At 48.9% G+C, this 15,319-nt stretch overlaps 1 protein-coding gene across 11 annotated transcripts in view; it reads right to left on the bottom strand.

Annotated features, from left to right (window-relative positions):
* Positions 1-3,667: 3,667 nt before the first annotated feature.
* The window catches only part of LOC308053695 (H(+)/Cl(-) exchange transporter 5), a 43,883-nt gene continuing 32,231 nt past the window's right edge, over positions 3,668-15,319 (bottom strand). For all 11 annotated transcript variants that reach the window (XM_080365263.1, XM_080365267.1, XM_080365262.1 and 8 more), the window contains 8 exons: positions 15,007-15,129; positions 14,313-14,519; positions 13,260-13,340; positions 11,818-12,360; positions 10,434-10,620; positions 8,610-9,008; positions 5,803-6,019; positions 3,668-4,968 (listed from right to left, as the gene is read on the bottom strand). In XM_080365263.1, coding sequence (XP_080221389.1) covers positions 4,878-4,968; positions 5,803-6,019; positions 8,610-9,008; positions 10,434-10,620; positions 11,818-12,360; positions 13,260-13,340; positions 14,313-14,519; positions 15,007-15,129 — 1,848 coding nt within the window. In that variant the 3' untranslated portion in view covers positions 3,668-4,877. The remainder of the gene's footprint in view (positions 4,969-5,802; positions 6,020-8,609; positions 9,009-10,433; positions 10,621-11,817; positions 12,361-13,259; positions 13,341-14,312; positions 14,520-15,006; positions 15,130-15,319) is intronic.

Raw genomic sequence — 15,319 nt, forward strand, 5'->3', positions numbered from 1 at the left:
ACAAAGAAAGCAAGCCCAGGGTTGTGACCTTGCTATCACATGCCACAGATATCCACCGCTCTGCCTTGATGTGCATCTGCCCAGGGGGCACCTCGGGACATCCCACCCCACCACAGCTCTCCCTCAAGCGTTAATTAAGAGGAAACCAAACCAGCAAATCTCTTCCCTTCAGCAAGAAGGATTCAAATAGCTGTAGGAGGCAGGATGCCGTTAAACCGACAGGAAAACGTGAACGCTCCTGCAATGTGCATGAGCAGAGAGAACCCTGCGCTGCTGCAGGCAGGAGCACATTTTCATCCATCCCATCCATGCCCAGTAGCCTGGAGCGGAGCTGCTCACAGCGCCTTCCCCAAACGCTTGCAGCCACTCAGGGACTGGTGCCGAGGTCCCACTGGGTTTCCAGAGGAAAGATGCTGCTTTGGAAGAGGAGGGGAATCACCTTCAGAGTGAATTGCCTTTTACTGCTCAGACCCTGAATGACAGACCACAGGCTGCTGAAGTGGCGAAGCAGATGCCAGCAGCTCAGCCATTCCCCTGTTTTCACTTGCAGGCACATCACGGCTGCTCCCTGGCGTGGTCCCAGGCTCCTCTGCCAGCACCGACAACTCCCATCTCTGCCCTTGGGACGAGTGAGCTGTACGCAAGAGAACAGCTGAGCCAGCTTCATCCAGACTCCCAGATCTCACGCACCAAGGACACGCAGTTTGCCCCTTTATTTCCCCAAGCCAGATAAGCTGGAGGTACCAGGAAAAAAATAATTCCACTCACCAAGTGCTTGTAGCACAGGGCAGGCAGGAGCAGCCCAGCCCCTCGCTCGTTCCTGCCCATCCCTGGACACCCACACAAAGCCGGTAAAGCAAGTCCCGACCCACGCAGGAGCCCACCCCACACTGACACCCCTGGGAACCTGGCAGGGTGGAAAGGGATGGCGTTGGGCCCCATTGCCCACTGCATTTCACAAAGGCAAAGTTCAGAGGACGGGAGCCTCGCCGTGGAGTGGCAGGGAAGATGAGGGGAGCAGCAGAGCACAGGTGAGAGCCCGCTGGCCCAGTACCTCCATAATAAAGCACCTCCTGCACTTTGCGTCCTGTTCGAACCCCAGCACTGGGCTGGGGGAAACGCTAAGTCAAGCACCCCAGGTCGCACCCTGCCCTGAAGAAGGGTGACAGCCAGAGCAGGCACCCAAACATCTCCCCAGAAGGGTCCCCAATAACGTACTTCAAACTATGATATTGTAACACCCCCCACCAGGTCCCTTCTTTTTCTGGCGAGGGTAAAGAGGAGGGTGCCCTACGGCCACTCGCACCAAGCATCGCCCCTGGGATTAGATTTTAGCAACAAATAAAAAGGGATTTCCAGGCGCCAGCACCGGGATCGCAGGCTTGGGGCTCTTTATCAAGTGCATGGCTTGTCTCCAGCTCTGACTTGTACAACCAGCTGTTTGCTGAAGGGAAACCCCAGGGCTCCTCCTGGAGTCCCTCGGAAGGTAAAGCAATGGAAAAGCAAAAGCTGGACCAGGCAAAACCCTCCGAACTGCCCCGGGGAAGGGGAACCCCTTCCCAGCCAGCGCCCTTTGTTAGGGCCAACGGAGAAAAAGCTCCAGCTAAAAAATGAGTACAGTCTCTCTCCTGCACGGGAATTTTGCTGAAAGAGTTGAACTTGGTTTTGTCAGAATTAAAGGAATTCAGTAAAAGCAGCCAGGGAGCAGTCAGGAGCTTCTGTCACCCCCATCCTGGTGGGGAGGGGAGGGCACTGGTCCCAGCATGGAGCTGCACTGCTTGACCAGCACAGCCCCCCGTGCCCGGGCACAGCGCAGCGCTGCTGTGGCCACTGCAGTGGGTAGTTCCACTGTGAGTTTCCCTACACAGAGAACCACGGCTTAGAAACAAGGCTGGAGCTGAAATTAGTATTTCCTTACACAGACACCATCTATGTTGGTTCATGGGATCAGCAGGTTTTCATGTACAGGCAGCAAAGTCACACTCCGAGCTCCTATTTCCATTTCGACATGTACCAGACCTCCAGCTGTTAAAGCATGCATCCCCATTTGCAGGAAAATTATCACTTTCCACATTAAAAAGCAGCAAGAGTGGAGAGATCAGCTCAGGCAAGAGGGAGAGGAAGGCCTTATACCATCGCAACGTTTCTCTTTTTCTTGCCCTTCGTGACCTTGTTTGGTTTGGCATCACGAGGACTATAAAAGCCGGCTGCACCAAGGACCAAGCCTCTCTGAAGCCCAGCTCCACCAGGCATTCCCGCAAAGCTAGGGGCCATTGTCCCATACTCTCAACCTTCCTTTGCAGGGTCTTCTCAGGCCAGCCTCCCAAGGACACCTCTCCCACGGAAAAAAAAAGGCACACGATAGGCACACGGAGCTGCTGAGCAGGTGCTTGCTGCCCTGAGCTCCTGTTTCCAGCGCTCCGACACACAGGCAGGCAGAGCCGCTGCGGTCCCTCTCCGCCGGTGTGCTCCCTGCCCTGCCGCTTCCCCGAGCGCCTCTGGGATAACCGGCCAGCCAGCTGCCATGCTCCAGCCTGCTCACGGGCTTCTCTTTCAGTACCTCTTGTCCTTAGCTTCGCACCGGGCTACTGCAGCCTTCCCCCAAGGAGAGGACCAGGCCCTCGTGCATTGCAGATCTAACTGAAGCACAGAGCATGTTTTCCAAGGTAGAGTCCTCCTGGGTACCATAAGGTAAGCAGAAAAGTAGAAAAGAAAAGCTTTGTTTTTCTGGTGTCCCAAGCGTGCCGCAGGGAGGAGGAGCCTGCCTGCACAGGGCAGGCATCCCCTGGAAGGAGTCCCCGGGGAGGTGGAAGGAGGCAGCTTCGCAGCTTCTTCCCTGGACTTGGACCCAGACACACAGAGCATTCAAGCAGCAAAAGGGGGACAATCCTCTCCAAAGAGGACAAAAAAGCACTTAAAGGCAAAGCATCTGCCACCAGCCACAGCAGAACACAGCATTTCAAATTGTGAGCAATGCTGTGATCTTTGTTTCAATCTCCTGCTGTAGAAATCCACCACAGACAAAGTCAAGGCATTTATTTTCTAAGCAGAAGGTATCTGATCCATTGGCAACACCTTGGTTTGATTCAGGTTTCAGCTATACAAGAATCCAAGCCATCAGCACCTCACTGCCACGTTAAAGCAGTGGCAGCAGGCACTTGCTTTTGGATGGCTTTAGAAAATAAGCAAGCTGGCTTCTGATCCAAGTAGAGATGAAGAATTTTTTTTAATATTTGAGAGGTTTAAAATTGACCACATTTCCAGGCAACCCTGGCCAGGAGTCCCTGCTCCCCCCCAGAGCAGGTTTATCACAGGCAGCAGCAGCAGCCTTGCACAACCCACCGCCCCCTGCCACCAAGCCTCCACCAGGCTCTGCTGGTGCCTCTGGCAGGGACCAGGGGAGTTGTTACCGTGGCCCCTGCGGCTGGGGCTGTGCAAAGTGCACCACCTGCTCAACTGCCAGAGGTCTGTCCGTCGGGAAGCAGTCAGAGCCCCCCCTCCTTAATCCTCAGCCGTTTCTCACCAGCTTGGCTCCCTTCTGCAGCCTCGGTGGTGAGCGGAGGTGAGAGGGAGCTCTCCTGCCACCGAGGAGCCTCAGCCACGCACCGCAAAATGACGTCTGCTACAGACTGAAGCCACGATGAACATCAACCTCCAGAAGCATTCATATACCTTCAAAATTCCAGTCAACAGTCACAATTTTATTAACAGGAAAATAATTTGGTAAGATCTGGACAGGGACTTGAGGAGCACAGACAGGGCATGCATTAGGGGCTGACAGTGGTCAGGAAGGGCTTTATTGCATAGTTGTTGGCAAAAGGAGACACCGAGCGGTGCACGTACATAAAGTGGCAGTGCTGCCAATCCTAGAGCCAGGGTCCGGGCCTGAGTTGGGTGCGGGGCTGAGGAGAGGAGAAGGGAACAGCACACACATCCATGTAAACGTCCCAGGCACATGGCTCTCCAGGAGGACATCCTCAGCCACCTAAGACACTGCTGATTAAGGAAGAGGTCAGTTGTGCAATATCTAACACGATCAGAGTCTACTGGGAAGTGCGGTAAAGGTGGGGCAATAACTTAGGACTCAGCCTTTGTGATTTTAATTACATGCTCAAGGGAAATCAAGAAGAAATCCTTAGGGATATATCTAAAATAGGGATCTCTATGAGAATACAACTGTTAACTCCTTCTGCCTCCTCCTGGGGTTCTCCTGGCAAGGCAGCATCAGAGTAATTAAATACATTCACAGAAGATTAATCAAAATAAGCTTCTTCCCTATCAGAAACTGGGCCCAGTTTAAAGAGATCTGGTCTTCTGGGGGGTTTGGGTTTGTGGGGCTTTTTCCTTCTTTGCAGCAAAACATACTCAGCTAGAACATTTTTTTTCTGCTCCTCTATTTTGACTTTACAAGGTTCTTATCTTCACCAAGTGGCTAATTGGGAATACATCACCCCTGAGTTACAGCCACATCTTTCTGCCACCACCTGAATGCTGTGTGCAAAAATCAACCTCCTTCAAAATTTCTGAAGGTATAGACCTTGTCTTTTCCTCCACATGTTAGTAACAAGAGTTCAAATAAAATAAGAAGAGGAGATATAATTCTATAGCATTTTGCTTTTACTCCTTCATGGAATCTTTCCAACGCAACTTCACAAAAGCAACGTAAATATAGTCTTTTTTTTCTTCTAAAAAGAAGATTATGTTCCACAGATTATGTAGTGCAATTGGTTATCTGGTAGAAAAAAATTATCTTCAGCTCCATGGAAGAAAATGCTGAAAACAGTTCCATGGTCTCAATAAAAATAGGAAAGTATATCCAGGATCATCTATAATAAAGTTTCTTTTGTGTTGAACACACAATACCTACTAGTCTGCCTTTAATTGAAGAGTATAGAGTCTGGGTCCTGGTTAGCCAGCTGTGCAATGTGCTTTAATACATCCTTTTTGGTGATGATTCCAAGTAGCTTCCTGAAAATATGAAAACATGTTTTTTAGTGCATCAGCACCCACAGAAACTATCCTGGCTCTTGCACAGCTTCACATATTTTAATGCCTTGCAGTTGCTGAAGAGCCTTTTCAGATCACAGTGCTGACACTCCACACAAAGTATGGTACTCGCAAGCCCCAACAGAGACTCTAAAAAAGGTAAGGAGCTTATAACCAAAAGACAAATATTAATAATTATTAACACCCACCTTCTCTGAAAAGATCAACCTGAATGCCTAGTGCTGCATTTTCAGTCCTGGTACTCCCAATAAGCTTCAAAAAGGTGCCAAAAGGCACGCCAGGAACTAGGGCATTAAGCACGCCCCGTCTGCTGGGGAGTGATGCTGAGCAACGTGGCGCTCTCAGAAGCCAAAAAGATCAGCTGGTCCAACGCACCTCGGCAGGGAACAGGGAGAGAATTCCTGCTGGTGCCACGCTTCAGGGAACAGATCACTTGGTTTCTCTGTGCCCTCATTCCTTCCCACCTCACTTAACACACTCTTTGTGATCGACACCAAAGCAAGTTGTAGTTGTTACACAATAGACACGGCCAGATCTGGATCTGAGGAGACCACAAGCCCTTCCCATCAGTTTGAGAGACCCATCACCGTATGGAGCTGTGACTTCACCTCACAGGCTTTATCTTACTGCTTCAGCTGGAAGAGGCTCAGGGAGGTCACAACTGCTTTTTTCCAGATAACAATTGCTCCAGCTGATGCTCAGTGCTCTACACCTCAGAACTAGATGGAGAGGACGTTTTGACTCAGGTCTACAGGCAACTGTGGGACCCCAGGGCTCTGCCTCCAGCATTCTTACCCGTTGTGAGTAACCAGGCACTGGCGCAATCCCAGCTTGCGGAATATATCCACGACGATTTCCATAGGTGTTTGGTCCGTCACTGTGAAAGGACTGAGGTCCAGGATGCTCCTGAGTTTCAGCATAGAGGGGGAACTTGGAGGCAGCGGAGGAGAGTGGTCAGTGAAATAAATAATCGAAGTGCTCACAATCCCATCCTGCTTCTTCCGGGCGTTTTCTGGAAGAAGAAATATTTGATTAAATATCATCCCTCCTTTCCTTTTCCAAACTGAAGAGCATACCCTTTTCTCTCTCTGCCCACACTGAGACGGCCTTCAAAGTCCTTTCCTTCCCTTCACCTGCGCTGTTTCTCAAGGCAACCAATGACCCAAGGAGGGTGTAATCTGTTTCCATCCCACCTTTAATAACCACAGTGCAACCTCTAAGGTCTCCAAAACTTCACCCCAGGGTGAGATCAGCATACGCCTTCCCCAATGTCGAGGCTGCCACGCATCTCAGCGTTTTGCTCTGGCTGTGTAAATGCAAGTTCTGGAGATCTTTAACCTCCCAGTTTTAAGAGGAGGTATTTAAAATGCTTCACACTTTTATCAATCACCGATTTGGGTTCTGTGCAGAGTAGCTAATGAAGTATTTTTAAGCACTTAATGTACTGGCACATGGTCCCTGACCCTAGAAAACAAGTACTTGCCATTACTCAGATATTTACACTAGTGCATCACCCAAATTGCCTGCCTAGCAGGAGTGTATCAGCCACATTGCAGCTTCGATCTGTGATTCACATTCCGAGACTCACTGGGGAAGGGGCTAGGCCTGGCAGCCCAAACACCAGACTGGATATTCAGAGCTGGCCATCAAAAGTGAAATCCCATCCTGTGCATATCTTAGGGAAAAGATTACTCTTAATGAGTTCCTGGAGATTCAGAATTACATAAATGCAAGAATTTATGGTCATACCACAAAGCAGCCTTACAGAAGGAAGGCAATGCACACAATCTGACAGTACACTTTTTTTTTATTTCATTCCATATTGTCATAAGCATTTGGCCAGATACTTATCAGAAGGAGAGCAACGTCCACATGCTTCAAAAGACGCACTGCACATCCTAAAACTACACTGAAAACTTACCTTGAGAGGGAACTCATGGGGTTGATTCACTGCTGCAGGAAACAGTTATAAGAGCTACTCTAGCTCTGCCACGGGACAAAGCTAGCTCAGGACCAGGCCTTCACACCACCCCTACAGAAAGTCATAAAGCTCGGGCTAAGACAGTGCATTCAGCCACGTGCTGGAGAACATGCCACAGAGCTCATGTGTCTTCAATCCTCCACGATGACGCTGGTCCCACGATTGCTTTCTGCTTTTGCCAAGGAAGCTGCCACCCCTGGCCCAGGCAGTGTGCTCTCTCCCACTCCCTCACACCAGCACCTGCGTGCCCTCCCCAAGGGGGGGCTGACCTGCAAGAAGCTAACCAAGCAGGGAGGGAAGGTGTGTTTTCAGCTGCCTCAGTTCCCCATCCAGCTCACCACAGGGCTTGCAGGAACGCTGCTGGGTGCCAGCGTAAGGAAGTGCGTGAGCAGCTCCAGCTCACCCCGCTCAGCGTGGATGCTCGGAGCCTGGGCTGCGGCTGGACACGAACCACACTGACTCAACTTGCACCAGAGCGTGGGGCTTGGTACCCCACGGCCAATCTTCGCTCCAGCGCAGGCATAACTTTTAAGGACTTACATGCCCACGTACCCCTCAACCCTAACACAGATTTCTCCTGCTTCACCAAGAGAAGACATACTGCCTTGCTCAAGCCAGCAAGAGACCAGAATTTCTACTTGGGTCTCGTGCTGGGAAACAGCTCTTACAGGTTTCTAAGGAATTTGAGAGCAAGAAGAACTTAAACGTGCCCTGAGCTGTAATGTGGAAAAGTATCTCCAAAGCAGCTCTGCTCACATCACAGATGGAAACTGCATCTGAGGGATGCCAGCACAGCGCTCACCAAGTCCTGCCGGTACTGCACACCGCCTGCCCCACAGCCACCAACACGGGAGCACAAGTGAAAGACCAGGCTGGCTTTCTGTGGCAAAGAGAGATGGAAGACTAACACCAGTATTGATATTTATAGGTTTGACAGCACCACATCAGTAGTGACCCAACATTCAGTACACAGACCAACCAGACTTTTTTCCTTAATGAAATAAAAGAAGGTTTGAGACATTAACAGTTAAGAAAGCTTTCCATGCCCAGTCATCCACAAAGTCAGGAAGGTTCTGTAAGCCTCACGCTTCACAGCCGTGCCTTAAGGTTAATGAATTCAGCAGAGCCACACTAATTGAACTGAGCAAACCATCCTGTCCTCCTCAGTCCATGCATGCAGACCCCATACTGTTCAGGGATGGAGATGCAGGCACCAGTAAGCATTGTCACCATCACTACTAGGGGTATCCCAACTCATGAAGTAAATTACAACTAGTGCCATTTAAAGCCTCTGATGGCATAGAATCATGGAATCGTTTAGGTTGCACAAGACCTTTAAGATCATCAAGTCCAACCATTAACCCAGCACTGCCAAGGCCACCACTAAACCATCTCCTTAAGTGCCACATCTAGAAGTCTTTTAAATCCCTGCAGGGGTGGCGAGTCCACCACTTCCCTGGGCAGCCTGTTCTTGTGCTCGACACCCTTCTGGTCAAGAAATTTTTCCTAATATCCAGTCTAAACCTTCCCTGGCGCAACTTGCGGCTGTCTTCTCTCAAGTAACAAGCAATAGGACAAGAGGAGAAACCTTCACTTATCTGTGCAGTATGTTGCCTCTTACCAATTGAAATGATGAGGTCTCTCCTGAGGACAAATCCAACAAGCCTTTGGGACTCCCGTGACACCACCACCGGATAGCCACTGTATGTGGTTTCATTGATGATGGTCTCGACGTCTTCTACGGTCATGCTGTCCTGAGTAATGACAGTCAGAGGAGGATCGTTCCTCCGTGGCCTCATTACATCCATTGCAAGCGTCTTGTGTGAGAACTCCTCCTTGGCTTCCAAGAATGGGTATCCATTGAGGCGAATGTGGGCATCATAAATGCCTTCCCGCCCAATGGCATCAGCCACCCACTTGCTGGTCATGGCTGCTGCCATCAGAGGAACAATGTATTCCAGTCCACCAGTGAGCTCAAACATAATGACCACTAGTGACACAGTCATTCGGGTAACGCCACCTGCAAACAGAACACAGGAAGACAGACAGCATCAACAGGCAGTTCTGAGGGTTTCCAGGCTGGAGAGCTCTTCTGAGGTTTGCTACAGCCATCTCCTGCCAACGCATCTAGAGAAGGTCTTGTGTCAGCACAAGGTTGTGCTGTTGACTCCCACATCACATTCAGCATCACAGTGGAAGCCAAGCACTTGTGGAGCAGAACACAGTACTGAAACTGTCTGCTCCTTCCACGGAATATCATGCCATGGGCTGGCTTACAATGGTTCGTTCCATGGTTTTGATAGTTCTTTCCCTGAACTCAGAAGCAACCTTAAAAGACAGCTAACTTTCCTCTCGTGTTACTTAGCAAGCTGCAAAATAGCCTGGCCATGCCATAGAAGGCTCTTACACATACCTCCATAGGCAGATTTATGAAATGTGACCTCTGACAGGCTGTACACAAAAGGCAAGTGTCATCCTGACACCGCTGGTTACGGGCACTAATTCCCCTAACAGCAAGGCCTTCAGACAACTTACCTTTCAGGTTTACTGGCTTTCAGACAGACATTTTGACTACTGTTCATTACACTTTTGTAGGTTTTCAACACTAACATAGTTCAGGCATTTCAAGAGAAAACAGATGAGCCTTCCTAAATATTACTTACTTTTTTTTTTATAACAGCATTTTATCTCAGTGTATTTTAATTATGCTTTTGAGATTCAAGTCCCAAAGCTACTCCCAAATATTTCAGAGTAGTTTTTCTCCAATAACCGCCTCCTAAAGGGGCACATACCCTTCAGTACTGTCCAGAGGTAAAGAGACCAGTTAATGAAGTGGAACCATATTTATTTTTCATTAATTACATGCAAACAAGAAGGTGCATCCCCTTAAAAAAGGGCCAAAGATGGGCTTTGGTAGCATGCTTTCATTGTTCCTGAAACGAGAGTTTCCTGATACAGTGAAGTCATCCCTTAAGAGTTAAGCATATTATTCTGTGGAGAAGAGGACAGGGAATTACAGTGAAAGTGAAGTTCAGTCACGTGCACTCAATTTCTCAAATTCAGCCAAGCAGAACAAGCGTTACCAGAAAGCAGCGTGCTTGAAAGAATTGTTACATCATAAGATTTAAGGCCAGAACAGGAAGCAAAGTGAATTAAAACCCCACAGGAAAACCTGAAGTCCCTGGCCAGTCTCATTTGTTCTAGCTGCCTACTGAGGAGGCTCCTCACTGAAACCTGTCATGTCCAACGATAAGCTGGTGTTGGCAAAAGAACGCAAACAGGATGTGGAACACATTGTGCGTTCTACTACTGAGTTTCCTGCTCTTGAGACGAAGCCAGCTTCTACGGACTGCAAGACCAGCAGCGGCGTTTCACTACTACAGTCCTTTACGTGGCCAACCAAGACCCAAACCACAGCTTGGGCTTCAAAAGACATCTTGCTTACCTAGACACGCTGCAGCCCCAACCATCGCATAGAGGCCAGGAGTGATGCAATCAGCTCCTTGACTGCACCAGCCGCTGAAGATGGCCCAGTCGTGGTGGTAATAGGCCAGCTGCTCCACCGCTACGCCGAGCAACCTGCCTGCTATAGCACCCACCGCCATGCTGGGGATGAAGAGACCTGAAGGTACCTGTGAAAACATGCAGCAGTAAACACACCCTTTCTCAGATATTTCAAAAGACGAGTGACAAAAGTTCAAAACCGGACTGAGTTAGAAGTTAAGCTGAAGTTAAAATTGGCAAGGATGCCTCGCTCTGTCACCTCTGTCGTTCCTGCACCCTCATGCTTCAACAGAGTTTGAATTTACTTCTTTCTGAGCAGGAGAAAGAGCCACACAAGAGGGTAGCGTGGAACAGAACAACCTTTTTTCAAAAGCTTATTTCCCAAGAGAATATAACAAAGCTTTGCCTGCACACCGCTAACACTCCCCTGGTGCCTTTCCAACCACAGCAGTACATGTTTATTGCAGGCATAGGATTTTCCCGCTCTACTGGCTTCCCGTACTGGGAATGGAATCATCTTTCTTCCCTGGCAGAAATTCAAACTCCACCGTGAAAGTGCAGAATTAGCACACACAGCGCAAGTGACACCCAGCAGAGCCACTGCCAGCAAGTTTCACCTCTGCACTTCAGCTGTTCCAGGACTCCAAAAGTTCCTGTTCTTTGAAGTCAGAATCCTCCCCCCTTTCCTTTACACATTTGTCACACAGCTTTCCCACACGTGAATCACACAGACTGGATGATTGCCTTTGAATATCAGCAACCACCTCATGGCAACAATGACGCCCAAACCTCTGTGGTGGGGTCACCTTTCTGGATGGACCACTGGAGGACTGGGGGGCAGGGGGAGATGCTCACCCCATGCTGAACACGAAGGCACTGACCCCACTGCAGGAAAGCTCAGGCCTAGGCACTATGTCTTCAGCTGGGAAGGCTGCCCCCAAACAAGTTCAAAACCATCTGACCAAGGAACAGCTATGATAAGGAACCATTTACAACTTAAGATACTTCGCAATTAGCTATTGCACATATATCAAAAAGGCTTAAGGCAGGACAACTCAGAAGCATTCTGTGTCTGGAAAATGGGACATAAATTCCTGAGACACCAGCTTCAGCAACTGCATCTGGTTCTCACACCCAAGCTAAAAGGTTTCTATTGCCCTCAGTTACAAGCAACAGAACAAATAATTGCAGTCTGTCACCTTGGCCCCTTCTTAACAGGGCTTGGGGAGGAAAACATGTTTGTTTATTGAGCAAATAAAATTCTAAGACCTGGGGTTCCTGCAACGGATGAGAAGAACATGAGCTCCTTTACAGGTAATTCTCACCTTCATGCCAAAGGTGAAGATCGTGATGAAGACTTTCATTATAAGGGCCAAAGCCAGCTGCCACATGGCAGTGTAAACTCCTGGGCCAGCAGCTCGGTCTGGCAGGTCATCCCCTTTGGTGCTGTTGAAATCATTCACGTACTCGCAGAGCTTGGATGAGTCCAAAATCCCACAGTCATTGAAGAGCTCAGAAATTAGCTCGCTGGTGCTCATTCTGGTGTACTCATTGGGGAAGGCCAGAATGGCTGTGATCGCAGTCACCACAAAGACCTCCAGCACAGGGTATTTACCAAGCTTGGTCATCTTGCGTCGCCTGCACCAGGCAATGTTGCTGCGAATGAAGAAAGCTCCCCAAAGCCCACCAAATATTCCCAAAAGAATGAAGGGCACAAGCTCTAGGAGATGCCATGGCATGTGAAACTCCACATAGAAGAGAACCAGGCGACTGTTCCCAAAAGGGTTGATGGAGCGCAGCGTAAACGCAGCGACCAGAGCAGCAAAGAAGGAGCGCCACAGCGTCTTGAGAGGAAAGTAGTAACTGACCTAAAAAGGAAAAACAAAGCAGATTGTCACTTTAACACTTGTCACCACACCAATCGCTGCGCAGTAACAAAATCACCACGGCACGAAGCAGAAGCCAGGACTGAAACTGATGTGCACCAGCTACACACCCTCCTCTCCAGCCAAGCACCCCAGGCTTTATTTTGAGCTCCCATCCACTGCGGACCGCAACAGCCAGGATGGGTCCTGGCCTGCACGTTTCCAATGCAGCAAGCGCCCTTTATGATACCTGAAGTGGAGATGACTTACTCTGATAATAAAAGCTGTTACAAATCAGCTGTGAACTGAACCCAGAGAACTATTTGCTTTGCATGCTCTGCAAGGCCCAGAAGCACCAAACAACAATTCTTGCCATAGCTGCCACCATAACTATTACTCAACTGAGCAAAACCATCCCATTCCTCCTCTGAGCTAAGCCCTGAAGCAAGCAGCAGTGATCCATTTCGTGTCCGAATCAAAAGAACAAGGATTAGAAGATCCTTGGGAAGAAAAGGGGTTTGATAAGCCAGATAGGTTTGTCCCCAGGTACCCTGGGACAGAGCTGTCAGGACAAAGTGGGTGTACAGAAAACATGACAAGAGGCTGTGGCTGTGAGCAGTCAGTGTTGCTGAGCATGGACAGACCTGGGGAAACCAACAGGTTTATTGCAAAGGTACGGATAGACATTATCCAAAATAAACTCTCCAGTAGTCGTAAGGATTACCTGTAACCCCAATAAGCTTTTAGGATGCTTGGCCTTGTAAATACACCACCAATCAGTATTCAACAGGGTCTCCTTTCCACACCCAAGCAGTTATGAGTGGACTGTATTTTTAAACCAGCAGGATCAGTTCTTGCAATAAAACAGCTCGTCAAGAGCTAACAGAAAAGGCTGATGTTACCTCTTCCAGGCTAAAGAGCACTCCTCCGATCGGTGCACCAAAAGCTACAGACACACCAGCAGCTGCAGCTGCTGATAAAACCTAAGGGAGGAACCAAAGACAGTCAGACATTTTCAGCCCCCCCGCAACCTTCCCCCTTTTATTGATTGTCTTTACCTAAATTTGTACAATTTTTATCTCCAGTGAGTGCACAGTAAGCCAGGGTCTGACCTGTTTTAAAGGCAGCAGGGAAAAGGAGCAAGCCAGTTCCCTAGGGAGAAGGGCTGCAAGTAGCTACATAGTGTTTCAACAGTCTCAACCCCAAATTAGTAGAAGTGGCATCGCTGGCAATTACCTTCTTCTGTTTCAGCTGATTTCATGCTATATGCTTTCAGCTTATATAAAACATCAGTAAACCAGAAAAGCAGTAATTTCACCTCCCAGAACACACTGACTTTCCCACATTTGCCTGTCTCCTGTTCATAGGATTTCTCAGAACAGAGTAACACAGGGCAACTAGAGGTGCTGTGGGGCCACCCCAAACCCTGCCAGCCCACTGCATGGATTCTGGTTTGGTTTACCAGAAGGTAAACCGGCCAATGTGATACTACGCATCCCACACCGATCATTATCCAGTGACTTGTCCAGAGAAAAGCTTTACGGCACTGTGACAAAACCCTCATGGGCTTCATGTTAGACATTAGCTTGGTTCTTACACCACGCTCATTGCTGCTTCCCTGAAGGCAAAGCCCTTCGTTCTACTCCTACGGTCCCTCAAACAGTCCCAACACAACTCATGGAGGTGTGCAGCAAACAAACAAGTGTTGCAGAACTGGGTGTGCAGCAGGTTAGTGCCAGTGAACGCTCCCATCACAAATGAGGTGATGACCTGCGCTGGGGAGGTGCTGGGGTGTCACCTTCTAACTGAGATGGCTTTTACTCCAACAAGGTGTTACGCTGAGACACACCAAGAATATGCCAAAACAGAACAACTTCCACCCAGGGCAAAGCACCAGACCCACCGCTCTCTCCCCCAGACCTGAGCGGTTTGACAGCATCACTGTCTCTCCATACCTCTCTGCGCTTCGCTTCATTCTTCCTGTATTTGGTGAAGAGATGACACAAGATGTTTCCACAGCAGCAGGCGACGTGCACCAAGGGCCCCTCTTTGCCCAGGCTCAGCCCAGAGGACACCGCCAACACTAAGGTGATGGTTTTGATGATCAGCGTCCACTTGCCCAGGTAGCCTCTAATGATGAAACCACTTAAGATAGTTTTGATCTGGAAGTCAAGCACACAAAGCTCTACAGGCCTTCATTCAAGCCCTGGTCAGAGCTCCTTTTTTACTACACAGTCCTAATCCTGCCCCCAACTTTCTCCTACAGCTTTCAGAATCCCTCTCCAGCTATCAAAAGTAACGTAGAGTCAGTAAAAACATCCCTCCATGCAAAGGCTGCCATTTGAGTCCCTCCTTCAGGGCCACTAACCCTGCTGAAGAAAAATCTGAGGCTAGCTTTTGTAGCCTTACACAAGCAGTGTGCTTTTGTTCATACCTCCTGCAGTAAATGCCAAAACATTGTGGTTTTTAAAGGGATTGCACAGAGACTTAAGTACTAGACATGTTTCAGGAATAGCTTGGAAAAAAACCCATATATTAAGCCACCATCTGAAGTGCAAGAAAATACTATTCCACAGCAGGCATGCATAGTCTTTGGATGGTGGATCTACCCCACCTTAAAAAACTCAGCCCACTTTCATTCTCACTCACCTCTGGGATCCCTGAGCCACAGGCATAAGGAGCAAACCCCTTCACAAGTAACACAGCAAGAAGGGAGAATAACAACGCCCAGATAACGTACATGAAGTAGTTGAGAATATATGCAAAAGCCCCCTGAAACGCAGAGAAAGTCACCCACATTAGATAATTTCAACTGACATCACATCAAATCTGCACACTGAAGCAAGCCCACAGAAATATCAGGTAATCTCACAGACAGTTATCAGCCAAAAATGAAGAGAACTACAGTTAAGTCTGAGGTTTCAAGGACAAACTACATTTCCTGGGTTACGGGAACATAAAC

This window comes from Falco punctatus, assembly GCF_963210335.1.
Source record: "Falco punctatus genome assembly, chromosome: 15".
NCBI lineage: Eukaryota > Metazoa > Chordata > Aves > Falconiformes > Falconidae > Falco > Falco punctatus.